Source organism: Suillus subaureus (genome assembly GCF_016647635.1).
Source record: "Suillus subaureus strain MN1 chromosome Unknown BJ212scaffold_13, whole genome shotgun sequence".
Classification (NCBI taxonomy): domain Eukaryota; kingdom Fungi; phylum Basidiomycota; class Agaricomycetes; order Boletales; family Suillaceae; genus Suillus; species Suillus subaureus.
The window spans coordinates 78,652-94,735 of record NW_024538569.1 but is presented as its reverse complement, the minus strand read 5'-3'; the positions used below and the strand labels follow the sequence as shown (position 1 = coordinate 94,735).

The following is a 16,084-nucleotide window of genomic DNA, read 5'->3' as shown; positions in this document are numbered from 1 at the left end:
ACGGATGCACGGTACCATTGTAGGTGAATACATATAACACAGGGTTAGGTATCCTTCATCCACAATATATACACTACAATATCTCTAGTGTCCTGACATCTATAACATCGCGAATAGACGCAATGTCTTTGACTTGTGCAACGATAACACGATCTGACGCAACTCTCTTGTATTCTCCACCGCGTTGCTGTGCTAGCAAGAGTGCGCTAAACGGACGTCCAAGGCGAACAAACAGTCGCAATGCTCGTGAGTGAGACTCCGAATCAAGCGTCCCCTTTCCCCCGAGGGGCACAGGGACAATATCGTCTGACGGAGATCCAGGTGAGGTACAATATTCTTCCATGCTCTGCGAGATGTCTAGAGAAGGGGGAGGCTCTGCATGGCCGGGAAGCTTCGTAAAGTCGGGCAGCTCCAGAAGATCACGATTCCATGGACGAACAAGATAGAATGTTTGCAGAGCCGGTCTCCCAGGCCAAAACTGGGTCAGCCTGTCTTCCGTGGTGATCGACAAGTCATGAAGCCCTTGGGCGTTGACTTGATACGTGAAACTGGCCCCCTGGTTTTGACCAGGCTTCTCTGTGACTCCGGTGACGAGGAATGCGATGCAAGGTAGATGCAGCCGGCGGTGCGCGAAACGAGCAGCCCTCAAGGAGCCAAGCTCACGGTACAATCCTAAAGCCATCTCTACAACCACAGCATCTTGCAGCGATGAGACAGACGTCTGAATATCATCTTCGGAAAGAGATGGCGACCATGGCGGGGCTTGATATGAAGTGATCTCCGCTGGCAAACAGCTATTGAATTCGGATGACTTCCCGACCCAGTCGAGCACACTGACGTCGCCCGAATGAGCAACAATCTCCTGCAAGAGCCGCCCGAGCGCGTTTCGTTTGTTCTCGCCATACATTACGGGTAGGTGGACGCCGAAGATGCCAAATAATGAGTATGCGATGTCTTCCTGCAATGTGGTGATACGCGTCGATGCCCATTGGAGTTTCTCTCGGGGGCTTCTCGTCCCTGGACGGAAGGCGACGAGGGACCGTAAATCTATGCCTGTAGCATCTCCCAACTCCTGCATGATCGCCGTAGACTCCTTGTGGTTGGTAGAGTGGTAGTCGCCGTATAGGGTCCAATCCTGGCGATAGAAAAGAATGACTTTAGGAGCCAAGAATTCTTGGACCGTCCATCCTCTCTTATTCCAAGCACTCCTGGCCAACGTACAAGATTGGATGAAGTAAGAACGTCCGATAGATAGACGATTGTGAGTGCTGAGTTGTGATACCAAACAAACATGGAGTTGACCGATTTTTGGAGCTCGACATTGTTTTCTGGTCGATGCAGCACGTGTCCATCCACGCCCATAGAAACCCGCGTCACGAGTGATTTCGCAGAATGACTGCAACTTCGTGGTGCTGTCAACTGGATCCAACTCGTACACGACCTTGTCTTGGATGTCGTGCAGCAGCGGCTCCTTTTCTCCCCACCTATGTGATAGCATGACCCAACGAAAGTACTTGGCCACCACGTCTTGGATGTGCTCCAATTGGACTTCTGCATTCTTGATTATAGATGCCAACAGCTCCTTGTATTCTGCGCTCGTCTTAAAAGCATGTGTCTGGGCCTCTCGATCACATAACCACCCATCGGATGTATTGATTAGACGAAGTGGGGCATTGTCAAGGTGAGCATGTAGAACTTGTCGAATAGCATTTTCCGCTTCAAATGGACTGATACAGTGTTGGTATAGCTCTGGACGAAGAGTCAGGTATTTTGATACGTGCGTTATTCGGGGCTTACTTTGTATTTGCGGGTCGGGAGCCTCATCGAGTTTTAGCAACATGATTTGGAAAGCCTCGACGGCTTCGTCATAACATTGCGCCCCATGAAGCGCCTCGTGCTTCAGCTGGTATCCAAGATAAGCCGAAGGGTTGAGTTCGATGACCTGTCCATGTCTGAAGTAAGCATAGCTTATTGTGAAACAGATGCCGCCGCACCTTTTCCGCATCGAGAAGTGCATCCTCCCATAGCATTTCAACAACCTCGCCTTACTTCGGTTTGCAAAGATGGTATCGGTTGCAGAGTCCAGCTCGATCGCCGCCGAGTAAAGTTCAATGGCCCGGTCGTAGTCCTTCTCAGCAAAGGCAGCATCTCCACTCGTAGCAAGTTCAACAACTCCATTGGCAGCATAGAGCGCGTTGCATTTTCGCATGAAAGCTAATTTACATGCGCGTGAGGATGATAGCCCGGGCGATATTAACGAAGACTTGCCAGTAGACCATTCAAGGCAGCTCGCCTTCATTGCCTCGTCACTTATCTCCATCATGTATCGGTGCGATTCGACTGCTTCTCCAAGCCTGCCTGCACGAAGGAGTGCATCGCACTTTCTCTGGTTTGCATTTTTCCACAAGGACTCGAGGTCCCACCCGAAGAGCTAGATAAAGCACGCCGTTAGGCATGAACAAAAAATCACGGTTGTATCGCGCTCACGCACCACCACAAAGTCTTGGTATTTAGAATAAATGTCCATCTGCGACGTGAATGCGCTGGCCTTGACAGCTGCGGTGAAGTGGTCAGCAGCTTCGCTGTGACGCCCGCCGTCTAAGGCATTGGTACCCAGGAGGACGCATAGATATGCCTGGTGTGCAGAGTTAAGAAAATTCGTGTCACGCATGAACCTGGGTTCGGCAGAAGTCGCAAAACACATAAAACTCACTTCTACGACACGACACGCAAGAGTGTCGGTCTTGGGACAAATAGCACCCAACTCTTGGACCCGCAGCATTGCGTCCTCATGCTGATTTCCGTTGAAAAGCGCAACAGCCTGAGGGCTGTGTTGAAACAATGAGTATGCGAGAAGAAATTGGTGTCCTTGCCTTAATCAAGAGAAGAAGAGTGGTCTCTGAATCACTTTTCGTGAACAGGATGCGAGGTCAAATGCCCTTATCGCATCCTGCAAGTTATTCTTTCCGCACAGGGCAATGCCCTTGGAGATATAACCTGTCAACGAGGGGTGAAGACTGACGGACTGCCCCACCATGAAAATTAGCAGGGGATCCATGATGGATCAACAAATCGCACCTCAAGTGCGTCTTGAAGTGCATGGTCCCAGTCATTTTTCCGCGCCATAACAAATGACCGATTTGCGTAAGACTGATAGTTGTTAACACCGCTGCCTCGAATCTCTTGCATTAACAGCTCTTCAGCGATTAGCAAGTCCCCAGTTATGCACGCGTTACGGGGTTCCGTGTTTATAGCGAGGATGTGTGGCAAGTTTCCAGTTACGCGAGAATCCAGGGATGCCACGTCCATAGCGAGAATATCGCCAGAAGTACTCGCCCGTATCTCAGACAGCAGGGGGCGCGCCTCTGCGTTCTGAAAAGCTTCACGGATATGGGTTTGCGAATTACTCGTGAGCAGGATGTGCATCACGGGCAATTGAGGTTCGCGAAGCACTTCAGTTAACAGGGTGATGAGATCGGCAAGCTCAGCTTTGGATGTACATTCATGAAGGGCATCAACAACGAACACCAAAGGGGGACAGTTGCCCAATCTGTACCGAAGTCTCCGAAGAGGTCGAAGAAAGAGCGCCTCCATCTGGTCGCGAAGAGACTTGTCGGGGTCTAGAAGCGCGGGATTCTCTAGGATGGATCCTGTCGCGAGCTCCTTGAAGCCAGAATAGCTTGAAATGCTCGCTAGCTGGTAGGCGAGTGTCGCAAAAAAATATCCAGTCGTAGACCGTTTCGTGTGTTTGCGCGAAAAAACGAAAGATCCTGCGAGCCGCTTTTCGATATCCGTGCGCTCTTTTATCCTCATTCTTTCAGCTATATTGAACGCAACAGCAGACTTTCCGACTCCCGCTGCCCCATGAAGCCAAATAAGTTGGCTCTTCTCTCGGTGGCCTAATAATGCGTGGATGCAGTTGGTAAGATCTATCCAGGACCCTTCCAGCCGTCTCGGATGGGGCTGGCGTTCACGAGAGTCATACTCAGCGCCCTTGACGGAGACACGGGACAGCTTCTCCCAAGCATCCTCAATCATAACCCGTTGATGACTCATTGACAAGGATCGATGATAGATTGTGACGATTGTAAGATGCAATAGAACAGCGTACTACTGTTTAACGACAAGGTGAGTACATTCGATGATCTCGACAGGCGACGTACGTGGACGTAAATCCAGCCGAGGGATTCAAGTGCTCAAGGCGTGAAACGATATATTAATACCAGATGGTAGTGTGATCAGTCGTCGGTAGGTTGTTGTTCGAGTCCTGCATGCGTGTTTTTGCGAGGATATAGCGTATTGATGCAGTCGGAGGACAAGCAGTGGGTACCCTACTGTAACCTCCGTCAAAAGCCTTGGCTACTGTCAAGGCGACACATTCGAATACTTTCTCCTTGATTCCTTAGATTGCTTAAGACCCGTACTCTACAGTATGTAAGCTGAGTCTACTGTTAGAGTAGTTGATCCTTTCCCGACGATACACGCTTAGTTCGGCCAGTTTCCTCTGCTCGATTCTTGAGTGTACTCAAAGTTAACTACCTTCTCGTGTGAACGTTCTACGAATGCCACACCTAATTGCAGGAAGACACGAAGTTGCAGCAAATTCCCCACGGGATTGGTGAATGTTTCCCTTCGCGTGATGTATTATCGTATCCCCACGAGCGACAGCGGCCCTTGTAATCATTACAAGGAAGGACCATCTCAGCGATGAGAAATGGTAACGGACTCGATCACGCGTGAATGCTGATATCTATTGCCTGTCTTATGTTCTATGGTATATGCTACCCAAGAAACAGTAAGCTGGCCTCCTTCGTTCTATTTCATAGGGATGCCTGAGTCCCCAACGCTTCTCGTATCTTCCCCTCGTCCTGCGCCCATGTTGGACGGGCGATCCTGTATGCATCTCCAACGCGCGCATATGAGATATCGCCCAAACGCGCGACAGGCTTAAACTTTGTGAGGTCGATGACACCTCTCTCTGTGAGCACGTCTTTGCGCACGTGAATGTACTTGACGTGCGCGAGGATGAGTGTGCTGCTGTGCTCGCCTGTGACTGGGTGGGTGATATCGATAGATTTGTAGAGCTGTTGCGAAGCGACGTGGTTAGCGAGCGAGCAGGCTCGGCATTAAACGAAATTACCTCGCACTCCATGCTAAAAGCGCTTTCCTTGACACGGGAGGCTTTTGTTTGCACCTGAACAGCTAGCTATTAGCGCGTATGTCGCACCACAAAGGTGCACGCGTACGCATTTTTCCTTTGTCAGACCGCTGAGACTCCACTCGTCGAAACTGGGAGGAGCGTCTATGGCAGTTGCATTCGCATTCTCGACGAATGGCTCGCTGATGATGTTCACGGTAAATCCTTGGCTGTTCTTCAAGTTCGTGGTTGTGTCCTTGAGGCGGCCCGGAGCGCTGTCGTTGCATGCGAATGAAATGATAGGCGGGTTGTTCGTGACCTATGGGGAGAAGCTATTAAATCGATGAAAAGACATGTTTTTGTGTGTTGCTCACTGTGTTAAACCAACTGATGGATGCAAGCTGGGTAAGCGTGCAGGGCGCGTTAGATAACGGAAGCATGTCTTACCTGAACGGTGCCAGGTTCTCTATGCCATCCTCACTGATCGTGGACACGAATGCGATCGGGCGTGGTACGATGCCCGAGATCAAGAGCTTGTAGAGATCGCTGTCGATCGCGGTCACGATTGCGGCTAAACAACAGGTCGAGGAGTACGTACACCTTATCTGTTTCTGCTGTGTTATAGACTTTCCACCCTGCAGATTCGCCTGCGACCCAGTCTTTTCCGGCAGGAGTGGTGTCGACTCTCTGACCATACGTCCAGGATGGATTTGGTGATTGGGTATAGGTGGAGTAGGTGGTGGAATCGAATGGAGGGATGGACATGATGGACCAGCTGGATGAAGAGAGCGAGACTACTGGCCCTGGATTTATATATAGTTACATGGTTGCATATAAAGACTAGTTTTCACAGATACGAGGCTGATAACGGACCCATTGATGGTGTTGTACTAAATGCTTACTATGTAATTTGATAAGCACGCAAGTTGCCACCATCATGGTGGCAGATTACTAATCAAGTTATTCTTCGTCCGTCTTACAGCGAATACTTGAAGCTTGAATATCTAGTATTCACTCGATCATTGTTTTCCGTGATTTGTTACGAAAGAAAGCACTTCTTTCCTTGAACAAGTATCTTTCAAGCTGGTAGGCACTGCCATGGGCAGTGCACGGTTCCTTCGCTAGACCACTAACAATACATCTTTCGGCGTCAGGAAAATACCCCTCAAACGTGACTGCGGCATCAAGAAGGGAGATCAATCAACTTTAACGTCAGCATCGTGAGTGAAAGGATATGTTTCACACCATTGACACCAATCTTCACACTGGCCGGACCATCCCCGTCCCGATTACTTCCTCAGAGAATCCAACAGCTTTATAGAAGGGTTTAAATAGTCGAAATATTTTTGGTCGTAAGTTGTGTAACCAGCTGCCGATCGATCACAATTACAAAAGTCCAGTGCAGTGTACTGGACAGTGGGCAGTGGACAACGGATCGCAGAAATGGTTCCCAGTCCCACGAGGATCTTTCTGCTAACAGCTCGCGTTAATGTTCTTCCCCACGAAGAATTCGATGATCATCGTAGGCGAACCTGCAACGCAGTCCTGATCAAGCACACTTCAGCCTGTGATCAAGTCTCGACTCTGTGTTTCATTTTTATCCCCTGTGGTGTACAATCCTAACCAATCTGTCCTTATCCTTGTTGTGTGTGAGCAGACAACGCGGAACAAGGAAATACATGTTTGACAGATATTCGGCAGCAGAGCGTTGAATACTGTCTGACAGAGGCGAGTCACAACATACAATCAGTCTTCAACCTCACATATTTACTCACTACTTGGAAACACCACGAGCAACGTTGTTGTGGACGATTTACCAGCATGGTGGTCAATCTTGCAGGCGGTTCAGCTATCCAATTTCTACAGCAGTAAGTGCTACTCCTCCTCCAAGGTAAGCTTATCATCCATTAATTGCTGCCGTGGCCGTCGTGTGGTACGATTATTGTGAGTATATTGATGTTGTATCATATCCGAGTCATAGGACTTGAATGACGCCCAATTAAATTCCCGAAACAAAGCAACGTGGTTTGCTCACTGCAGATAGAGGACACAATAGTCCGTTATGTCGAGCGTATACGAAGTGGTATGTGAGTTCGACGCTCGCACTGTCGCCACTTGACAAGTTCTCTAGACAGGTTCGCTACCTGGGCACGATACTTGCGATGTGTGTGCAAGTATATGTGATCGGAGTATTCTGTTCACCGTGCTTTTCATCCAGGAATTATTTTATTTGTCAGTCCTCTCACCCTATCGGCCAATGCTAATCCTTTTGTGTCTAGTCAATGCGAACATATACATGCACCTTCAGCGAGACACCAGAAATTTGCTAGAGATCTTACTCATTCGCAATGTCACAGGTATATGTTCTTTAGTACAGCAGTACTAACTTGAAAGCGCACGTAAATCACTGACTATTACAGATGTAAGTCCGTCTTTACTCAGCTTCTTTGTTTTAATACCCACGCTCCGATGGATTCGCAAGTGTTGCCAAATTGACCGCTTTGCAAACTGGGAAAGTTTTTTTTCCGACGTTGTCTCAGGGGTACTTCCCGACAGTCTACCTAGGTCGTAGCGTACACGCAGACCAAAGTTCTGTGCTCATTCCTTGGCTCGTAACCAGTTTTCGGGAGCATTTCTTTCGAATGCAGGACTGGTCGCGAGCAAATTCTGGTAGGTTGACTCTCTTGCCAATCAAGGAAGTCTTGCATGCACGATCACTGGACGAATATAAATAGTCCAACATTCAGCATACCAGTAAACAGGAAATCATGACGGTACAAATGAAAACTCCCTGTTCTTCAGATAAGTCCCGCACAACTACAATATCTCTAGCGTCCTGACCTCCATCATACTGTGAACAGAAGCCACATCTTTAACTAGTGCAATGATATCGTGTTCTGACGCGATTCTCCTGAATTCTCCGCCACGTTGCTGCGCTAGCAAAAATACGCTAAATGGCTCTCCAAGGCGAACAATCAATCGCAACGCTCGCGATTGAGATTCTGAATCGACCAGTCCATTTTCTCCAGAAGATGTGGGAGGCAAACCGTGCAACGGAGACGCGGGTGAGGTTGACTGATCTCCCATGCCCTGCGAGTCTTTGGTAGAACGGGGCTCTGGAAGGTCCGGCAGATCTGTAAAGTCGGGCAGCTCGAGGAGGTCAAGATTCCACGACGAACAATCAAGAATGTCTGCAGAGTGGGTCTCCCCGGCCAGAACTGAACCAGTCTGTCTTCCGTGGTGATCAACAAATCATGAAGCCCATTTGCCCTGAGTTGATATGTGAAATGTGTCTCCTGGCCCCGATCATGCATCGACCTGACTTCGGTAACAGGGAATGTGAGGCAGGGCAGATGCAATCGGTGGTGCGCAAAGCGGGGCAACGCTCAGGGAGTCAAGTTCGTTGTACAATTTCATTGCCGACTCTACAACCACAACATCTTGCAGGGATGAGACTGACTTCTGAATCTCATCTTCGTCCAGAGATGGCAACATGCATGGTGGGGCTTGGTAAGAAGTGATTTCGGCTGACAAACAGCTATTGAATTCGGATGATTTCCCAATCCAGTCTAGGGCGCTAACATCACCCGACTGAGCAATAATGTCTTGCACGAGCCGCCCGAGTGCGTTCTGCTTTTTCTCCCCATAAATTGGAGCCAAGTGGACGCCGAAGATGCCGAACAATGAGTATGCGATATCTTCCTGCAGCGTGGTGGTACGCGCCGAAGCCCATTGAAGTTTCTCTCGGGCATCTCTCGTTCCCGGACGGAAGGTAACCAGGGTCTGTGCATCTATGCCCGTCGCATCTCGCATCTCCTGCATAATTGTAATGGAATCCTTGTGGTTGGGAGAGCGGTCGCCTAGATATATGGTCCAATCCTTTTGATAAAAGAGGACAATTTTCGGGGCCAGGAATTCTTGAACTGTCCATCCTCGCGTGTTCCAAGCGCTCTTTGCCAGTGCCCCAGACTTGGACGAAGGTGGGACATCAGACAGGTAGATGATGGTAAGCGCTGATTGGCGGTACCAGACAAACATGGAGTTGACCGATTCTTGGAGCTCGACATTGATATTTTTGTCAATGCAGCATGTATCACTCCATGCCCAGTGATAACCCGCATCACGAGCTGTTTTGCAGAACGACTGCAACTTCACGTTACCGCCAACTGCATCCAAATCGTACACAATCTTGTCCTGAATGTCGTACAACAGCGGCTCCTTCCCTTCCCACCTGTGCGATAGCATGACATATCGGAAGTACGTCTCAACCACGCCTTGGATGCGCTCCATTTGTGTATCTCCATGCATCACTGTTGATACCAGAAGCTCAGTATACTCTGTGGTCATCTCGAAGGCGTTTATCTGTGCCGCGCGATCGCACAAGCGCCCAGTGGAGGTGTTCAGTAGACGAGGTGGGGCATTTTCCATATGAGCATCAACGACTCTTCGAACAGCCATTTCTACTTCGAACGGCGAGATATACTGCCTGTGTAGATCTGAAGACAGATTCAAGCATGTAATGAGTATAGCGCGTGATGAGTATATTGTTTTGGGCTTACTGCATATTTCGATATTGGGAGCATCGTCCAGTTTCAAGAACATCATTTTGAAGGCCTCGATGGCTTCGATGGCTTCATTGTAACGTTGTGCGCTGTGAAGCACCACATGCTTCAACTGGTATCCAACGTAAGACGATGGGTCGAGTTCAATGACCTATGTAATTACGAGTATCAGCGATGACTTCGAAATAATAGATGTCATCGCACCTTCTGTGCATCGAGGAGTGCATCCTCCCATAGCATTTTTACGCACCTCGCCTTACTGCGCTTTGCAAGTGTAGTGTCTGTTGCAATATCCAGGTTGATCGCCGCTGAGTATAGCTCAATCGTCCTGTCATAATCCTTCGCAACGAAGGCAGCATCTCCACTCGCAACGAGACTAGCAACTCCATTAGCAGCGTAGAGCGCATTGAATTCCTGCACGAAAGCTAGGTGAAATTCGGATTACCATTGTATCCCGAATGACAATACCGAATACTGACCAGTGGACCAATCGAGGCAGGTGGCCTTCGCAGCTTCATCACTCATATCCATAATATATCGATATGATTCGTGGGCTTCTCGAAGTCTACCTGCACGAAAGAATACATCGCACCGTTTCTGGTTTTCGGTTTGCCACAAGAACTCGAGGTCCCATCCGAGGTAGCTTGAAAAAGTGCGCAGTTGGGCATGCAAAGTATGTTCCGATGAATCACATGAACATACCAGGATGAAATCATCATATTCGGAACAAATAGTGGATTTGGATGCGACAGCGATGGTATATCAACATTGGGATGAGCGACAGCGAGCTGCTGGACACGCAGGATTGCCTCGTCACGTCGATTTGCATTGAACAGTGCAATGGCCTGAAAACCGTTTTGAAGCAGAAACAGGGGAGAAATATCGACGTACATTAATCAAGTGAAGCAGCTGAATAGTCTTTGGATCTTCGTTTGTGAACTTGGATGCGAGGTCAAATGCTCTCATCGCGTCCTGGAAGTGCATTTTCCCACAGAGAGCCATGCCCTGGGAGATATATCCTGCCAAGGAAGGCAGAATGCTGACAGACTATGTCGTCATCAGCGTCAGACGGAGTCGCAACGGGCCAACATATCTTACCTCGAGAGCATCGCGGAGGGCATGATCCCAGTCAAGCTTTCGCGTCGTGACAAATGGGCGAGTGGCATAGGTGTTGCAGTTATTAGGATGAGCGTATATATCTTTTGTGAGCAGCTCTTCAGCAGTATCCAAGTCCCCGGCCAAGCACGCATTGCGTATTGCCATATTTATGTTAACGACCTGGGTGAAGTATGCTCGAATTACGTTATAACAGTTGGGGTTGAAAACTTACCTTGAAATTTAACAAGGCGTCCTCGGGTATCGCCCATTCTGAGATTTTCTTATCGTTACCAGCACTGAGAATATGTTTGCCATCCATGGAAAAGGTCACAGAGTGCGCTGTGTCAGAGTGCTTGAATAAGGCGATGGTTCGTCGATCGGGGAGCAGCCAGAGGCGAACATGGTTGTCATGAGATGCGGATGCGACCAGAGTGCCAGTAGGGTGAATGGCGATGGAGTAGATCTCGTTGGAATGGCCTTTCCATGAAGTACCAATCTGCCTCCAAGTTAATGCATCCCACTCTCGTATGGTGGGATCAGAAGTCGAGCCCCCTGAGAGAAGCCGTGTGTCATCGGGTGACCATGTGAGTGACAAGTTGAGTGCTCCACTGAAAGCGTTGTGAGCATTCAAGTTTGCGATGAATCGTTTCGTGGTTGTATCAAAGATTTGGATATCTTTTTCTGTCGCAATGGCAAGAATTCTACCAGACGGTGAATATCGAACACAATATATTTTTCCACGACAATTGAGCGGATTTTCCTGTAAATGCCGTGTTTTGGTGTTCCACAACTTCATCGTTTTGTCTCGTGAACCTGTCGCTAGGACCGTGCCATCCGGAGACAAGTCCAGCGAGCGGATCTTGTTGGAGTGTGCTTTGATGGGTTGGGCAAGAGAAGCTCCAGTGTCTCCGTCCCAGACGATGAGCTCTCCGATGTTATCACCGCTTGCTATCAAACGTCCATCTTTTGATACTGCTATTGCATGCACCCCGCCGCGATGCCCCTTCATTTTCTTCAACACAACAACATCTTTTAAGTCCCATAGATGAAGCATCTTGTCTGCCGAGCCCGTCACCATGCGTCGTCTATCAGGGAAGACTACGACTGCAAATACGGTGTTTGCATGACCTTTGAATGCTCGACGGGGTGCGATGCTGTGAATTACGGGCTGCGCGGATTCAGCCATTCTTCTAGAGGCCGCTGATGGTGTCCAGCACAATCGAAGGGGACTTCCTGCGTGGAATGCTGTGAAAACGAGAAAAAAATTGAACCAGGAAGGTCTGGGAGCAGGATGGAACTATATGAAGACTGCCTAAAAATAGGGAAGATGAATGCTCAACAGAGAGAGAATCGAAATAAGTACTGACTCCACCTAATTATGCGGTTCGCCCCCTGGTTGCACCAAAAAGAGTTACCAGACAAGGTGGGTAGAGTTCAGGCAATACGGGGAGATGACTGAAATGTTGCTGTACGAATTTTGCATCAACAAAACAACACGCAGCGTATATGATCATATATGGTCTTGTGAAGCTTACATTAGGGGAGCTCAAAGCCCAAAGCCCAACGCCCTACCCTACCCCTACGCCCTATTACTGTACGCGGTCACGTGATTGCAGAGGTTCGCGAATCGCCAGTGTACAAGGTTCGGAGCGAGTCGATACATGAATATATACAGCTGAGCTCCTTGGCCAGCTGGGAGCTACAGGAGAGCATAAATATAATAATACGACGACAACAATCATAGAACAACAGAATACACCTTTAGAGGTACATACAGCCCAAGAAGATAAATAATACCTCAAGTCCTCCAAATTATCTTTCCCCTCGTCTGTTCTTCCAGTCCCTCGGCTCGTCTCTTTTTAAATTCATAGAATCGCGCTGTGGCTGCCGCCGAACCTACATACGTAACGCATGAATTGATTGTCAGCCATGTTGCACAACGAGTAAGGGACAAAGAACACGCACCTTTCTTTGGTGCTCCCCTTCCTATACCCATGAACCAAAGAAGAGCTCGCACAGGCAACCATATGATCATCAGCACCCATCCAAAAATCACCCGGAGCGGGCCAAACGCGAGGATGTTGAGTAGTAAGACGACCAAGCGCAATGGCCCGCTGCCAGGGCGTTCTGTCAGAGACGTAGAGAATGCATCTCGTGCATTCGATAGTCAAGAAGACCGGAAAGAGGAAAGAAGCGTAGACTGCTGTGCGTTGTGAATCGCAGTTGCGCGGAGTAAAGATTAAGAATCACGTACGAACATCGTTCATGCTCATGTTGTCACAAATATTTGTTATATAGATTTTCCCGTGTCTGGTCGTGCAGGAACTTTGAATTACAGGCTATAGACAAGGCGATCTCGACCGGAGATGCCTCAAGATTGGGATGGATGTTGATGGTACAGTTGTGAGTCACACTTCGTGGATTTCAACAAATCAACAGAAGTTCGAAACCACCCACAATTGTCACACTTACGGCGCTTCCATCAACCAAGATAGTACGCGGGGCTCCGAGTTCATACGTTCACGACTTACGACCTTTCAGCAGATCTGCAGATATATCTAGAAAATGATCCCAAGCACATCTATGGACCACTGCTCGACAGTGACTTAGCCTGTTGCTTTCGGGTGTCATGTTTTTTCAGGGCATTTACAGAAGTACATAACGGGTAATAAATCTTCAAAACCTTGTTTCTAAGCTATACGTGCGTTTACGGGCGCTTTCTTTACAGGCGGTCTACGGATGGTCAAGTCAATAACCGATAAACGATCAAGCTCAATTTGATACTCACTAACGTTGCCGAGGTCACTGCAAGCTTCCTTGACCCGCGCCGTGAGCGTCTTCTCGCCCTCACGAACCCAGACACGGGGGTCATAAAACTACAATCAGACATGAGTGTCGGAAATCTTATAGAAGATTCCCTAGTGACATACCTTCTTGTTGGGTTTGTCTGCGCCTTCAGGGTTACCAACTTGAGTGAGCAGGTAATCTTTTTTCTTGAAAACGAAGTCCTGAGAGATGGTGGTCAGCCATTGCTCGATCTCGAGGATTGATGATCAATCGTACCCTGATACCAGCGAGGTAAGCAAACTGGGTGTCTGATTGACCAGTTGCGCGTCAGCGACTGAATTTGTTGCTAAACCTGACAGACTCACCAGTATCAACGTTCATTTTGACGACGCCATTCCCGACTGCAGTCCTGATCTCCTCCTTGGTTGACCCTGAACCACCGTGGAACACGAGGTAGAGAGGCTTCTCGGACTTGCCACCGAGCTTTTGGCTGCTGTAAGCTTGGTGCTTTCCAAGCAATTCAGGCTGGAGTTTGACGTTTCCAGGCTTGTAGACACCGTGCACGTTACCGAACGCAGCGGCAATGCTGAAGTTGGGGCTAATAGCACTCAAAGCAGTGTGGACATCGTAGATGTCCTCGGGTTGCGTGTAGAGGGATGCATTGTCGACACCAGTGTTGTCAACACCATCCTCTTCACCACCGGTAATACCGATTTCCATCTCTAACCAGATACCAATAGGTGCCATGCGCTTGAAGTACTTCACGCAAGTTGCAATGTTCTCCTCTTTTGGCTCCTCAGACAGGTCAAGCATGTGTGAGGAGAAAAGGGGTTCTTGGTGCTCCTTGAAATAAGCCTCGTCGGCAGCAAGCATGCCATCAAACCATGGCAGGAGCTTGTGAGCACAGTGGTCGCTGTGAAGAACGACGGGCCTAATGTCCACCGTGGTTTAAAATAACATGAAAACCAGGCAAATATCAGACTCACACGCCGTAGGCCTTCGCAACTGTGCGAATGTGGTGGGCAGCAGCAACAGCTCCCAAAATGGAAGCTTGCTGGTTGTCATTTGCAAGACCTTTGCCGGCGTAGTAGGCACTTCCACCCTGAGAGACTTGAAGGATGATCGGAGCCCTGATGTCTCTGCAGAACTAGAGGTGAGTATTTCATGAATGACTCAGATTCTTTTGCTGACCTTGCGGCTTCCAAAACGGCATTAGCGGTGGATGAGGAAGTGACATTCTGACGCAGTTAAGCCAAAACTCAAGGAGACCACGATTTATTTCGTCACTCACTATAGCCTAGTGAAGATATCATCGCTTTAGCAGGATCTTTACCTCCAATAGGAAAGGCACTCACGGGAATGGCAAACTATTGAAGTTGAATTGCAAGGCGCTTCATTAAGGTAATAGGAGATGAGTTGAGAGCGATGTACCTTGTTTTCCTTTGCATAATCGAACAGTTTGCGAACGTTATCTCCAGTTAGGACACCAGCCTACTAGGATGTCAATGGATCAGCTTCCCCGATGATTGATTTGTACTAACGGGAACGATATCGAGGACACCCATGATGAATCGACGAGAGAGTGCGATGATGGTGGATCTGGAACAAGACGGAGAGAGCGTCAGAACAGCCTTTAAATGGGAGCGAAGAGGTACCTTATAAGCTACCGATAGCTGTGAAGACCAGTGAAACGACTTAGAAATCGATGTCTTTCGCTCGTCCGATATCGCCAATTTTTAGCACGTGGCTAGGATCGCATCATATCTCCACTGCACAAACATTTACTAAATCCGGGCATGCATTTTGGAAAAACGTTCGATACGACCAGCATACGATACAACCAAGTTTTGGAAGTACGTTCACTTCGGAATCAACAAATGCGCGATTCCCAGAGACTGCGACGGCTGCTGTTTGCTCCCAGGCAGTACCACTGCCCCTCGTTCCCTAGGCAGAATCCCAAAGTCCCATCGTCGTCGATTGCCGACTTCACACCAAACCATCCCAGGCTAGTTCCACACCTGCTCTCAACCGATCTTGAGTCACTCAACACAGGAGACGCTGAGCTCGAGAGGTCTGTCCATCGGCGGAAGAAAACTACATAGAAGCCAGGTTCATGACTAGTATCGTACCAGGCTGCGGCCCCGGCGGTTTCTATTTCAGAATGTGAACACAAACTTACTCTTGATCCGGGGAGTCACTACTCAATTCTTGCCTTCTCATCACTTGCTTTGATCTGATTGGACCACTGGCAGTTGTCCAGCAGTATGGCACCCACGACACGTTTCACCACCCAACGCGCACTGGGAAGTTCGCAGTTATTCTCACCTGTTGTCTGAATCGAGTACTAGATTCCGTATGGGTGGCCTTCAGCCAGCAATTGGCATACAGCACGTGGTAATAAGGAACGACTGTCTTTGGACGTCTGCCTATGGGAGACTAGTACAGCGCGGTTCGCGGTTAGTGGGTGGGCATCAACATGCATTTGGTATAGATCCGTGTC

General features: G+C 48.8%; 5 protein-coding genes across 5 annotated transcripts; all 5 read right to left on the bottom strand.

Annotated features, from left to right (window-relative positions):
* Positions 1 to 73: 73 nt before the first annotated feature.
* BJ212DRAFT_1299062 (uncharacterized protein) lies at positions 74 to 4,056 on the bottom strand (the record flags this gene model as incomplete). The annotated part of the gene is made up of 7 exons (XM_041332786.1): positions 74 to 1,749; positions 1,798 to 1,952; positions 1,995 to 2,431; positions 2,492 to 2,635; positions 2,714 to 2,821; positions 2,909 to 3,025; positions 3,079 to 4,056. 7 exons carry the CDS (start codon positions 4,054 to 4,056, stop codon positions 74 to 76), a joined length of 3,615 nt encoding a protein of 1,204 aa, XP_041193746.1.
* Positions 4,057 to 4,413: 357 nt separating this feature from the next.
* Positions 4,414 to 6,032, bottom strand: BJ212DRAFT_1349620 (uncharacterized protein). Its single transcript, XM_041335471.1, has 6 exons — positions 5,736 to 6,032; positions 5,585 to 5,683; positions 5,512 to 5,524; positions 5,247 to 5,456; positions 5,141 to 5,194; positions 4,414 to 5,084 (listed from the first exon to the last, which is right to left on the bottom strand). The coding sequence occupies exons 1-6, from the start codon at positions 5,900 to 5,902 to the stop codon at positions 4,821 to 4,823; spliced, it is 807 nt and encodes a 268-aa protein (XP_041193745.1). The 5' UTR covers positions 5,903 to 6,032; the 3' UTR covers positions 4,414 to 4,820.
* A 2,069-nt stretch (positions 6,033 to 8,101) lies between these two features.
* On the bottom strand, positions 8,102 to 8,698 carry BJ212DRAFT_1349618 (uncharacterized protein). Its single transcript, XM_041335470.1, has 2 exons — positions 8,522 to 8,698; positions 8,102 to 8,433 (listed from the first exon to the last, which is right to left on the bottom strand). The coding sequence occupies exons 1-2, from the start codon at positions 8,630 to 8,632 to the stop codon at positions 8,113 to 8,115; spliced, it is 432 nt and encodes a 143-aa protein (XP_041193744.1). The 5' UTR covers positions 8,633 to 8,698; the 3' UTR covers positions 8,102 to 8,112.
* Positions 8,699 to 12,593: 3,895 nt separating this feature from the next.
* Positions 12,594 to 13,352, bottom strand: BJ212DRAFT_1349609 (uncharacterized protein; the record flags this gene model as incomplete). Its single annotated transcript, XM_041335469.1, has 2 exons — positions 13,052 to 13,352; positions 12,594 to 12,924 (listed from the first exon to the last, which is right to left on the bottom strand). The coding sequence occupies exons 1-2, from the start codon at positions 13,068 to 13,070 to the stop codon at positions 12,596 to 12,598; spliced, it is 348 nt and encodes a 115-aa protein (XP_041193743.1). The 5' UTR covers positions 13,071 to 13,352.
* BJ212DRAFT_136120 (uncharacterized protein) lies at positions 13,337 to 15,356 on the bottom strand. The gene is made up of 12 exons (XM_041335906.1): positions 15,240 to 15,356; positions 15,126 to 15,183; positions 15,016 to 15,075; positions 14,940 to 14,951; positions 14,876 to 14,881; positions 14,776 to 14,822; positions 14,571 to 14,723; positions 13,950 to 14,515; positions 13,861 to 13,892; positions 13,728 to 13,805; positions 13,586 to 13,673; positions 13,337 to 13,530 (listed from the first exon to the last, which is right to left on the bottom strand). Exons 2-12 carry the CDS (start codon positions 15,147 to 15,149, stop codon positions 13,520 to 13,522), a joined length of 1,077 nt encoding a protein of 358 aa, XP_041193742.1. The 5' UTR covers positions 15,150 to 15,183; positions 15,240 to 15,356; the 3' UTR covers positions 13,337 to 13,519.
* Between the last annotated feature and the right edge of the window lie 728 nt (positions 15,357 to 16,084).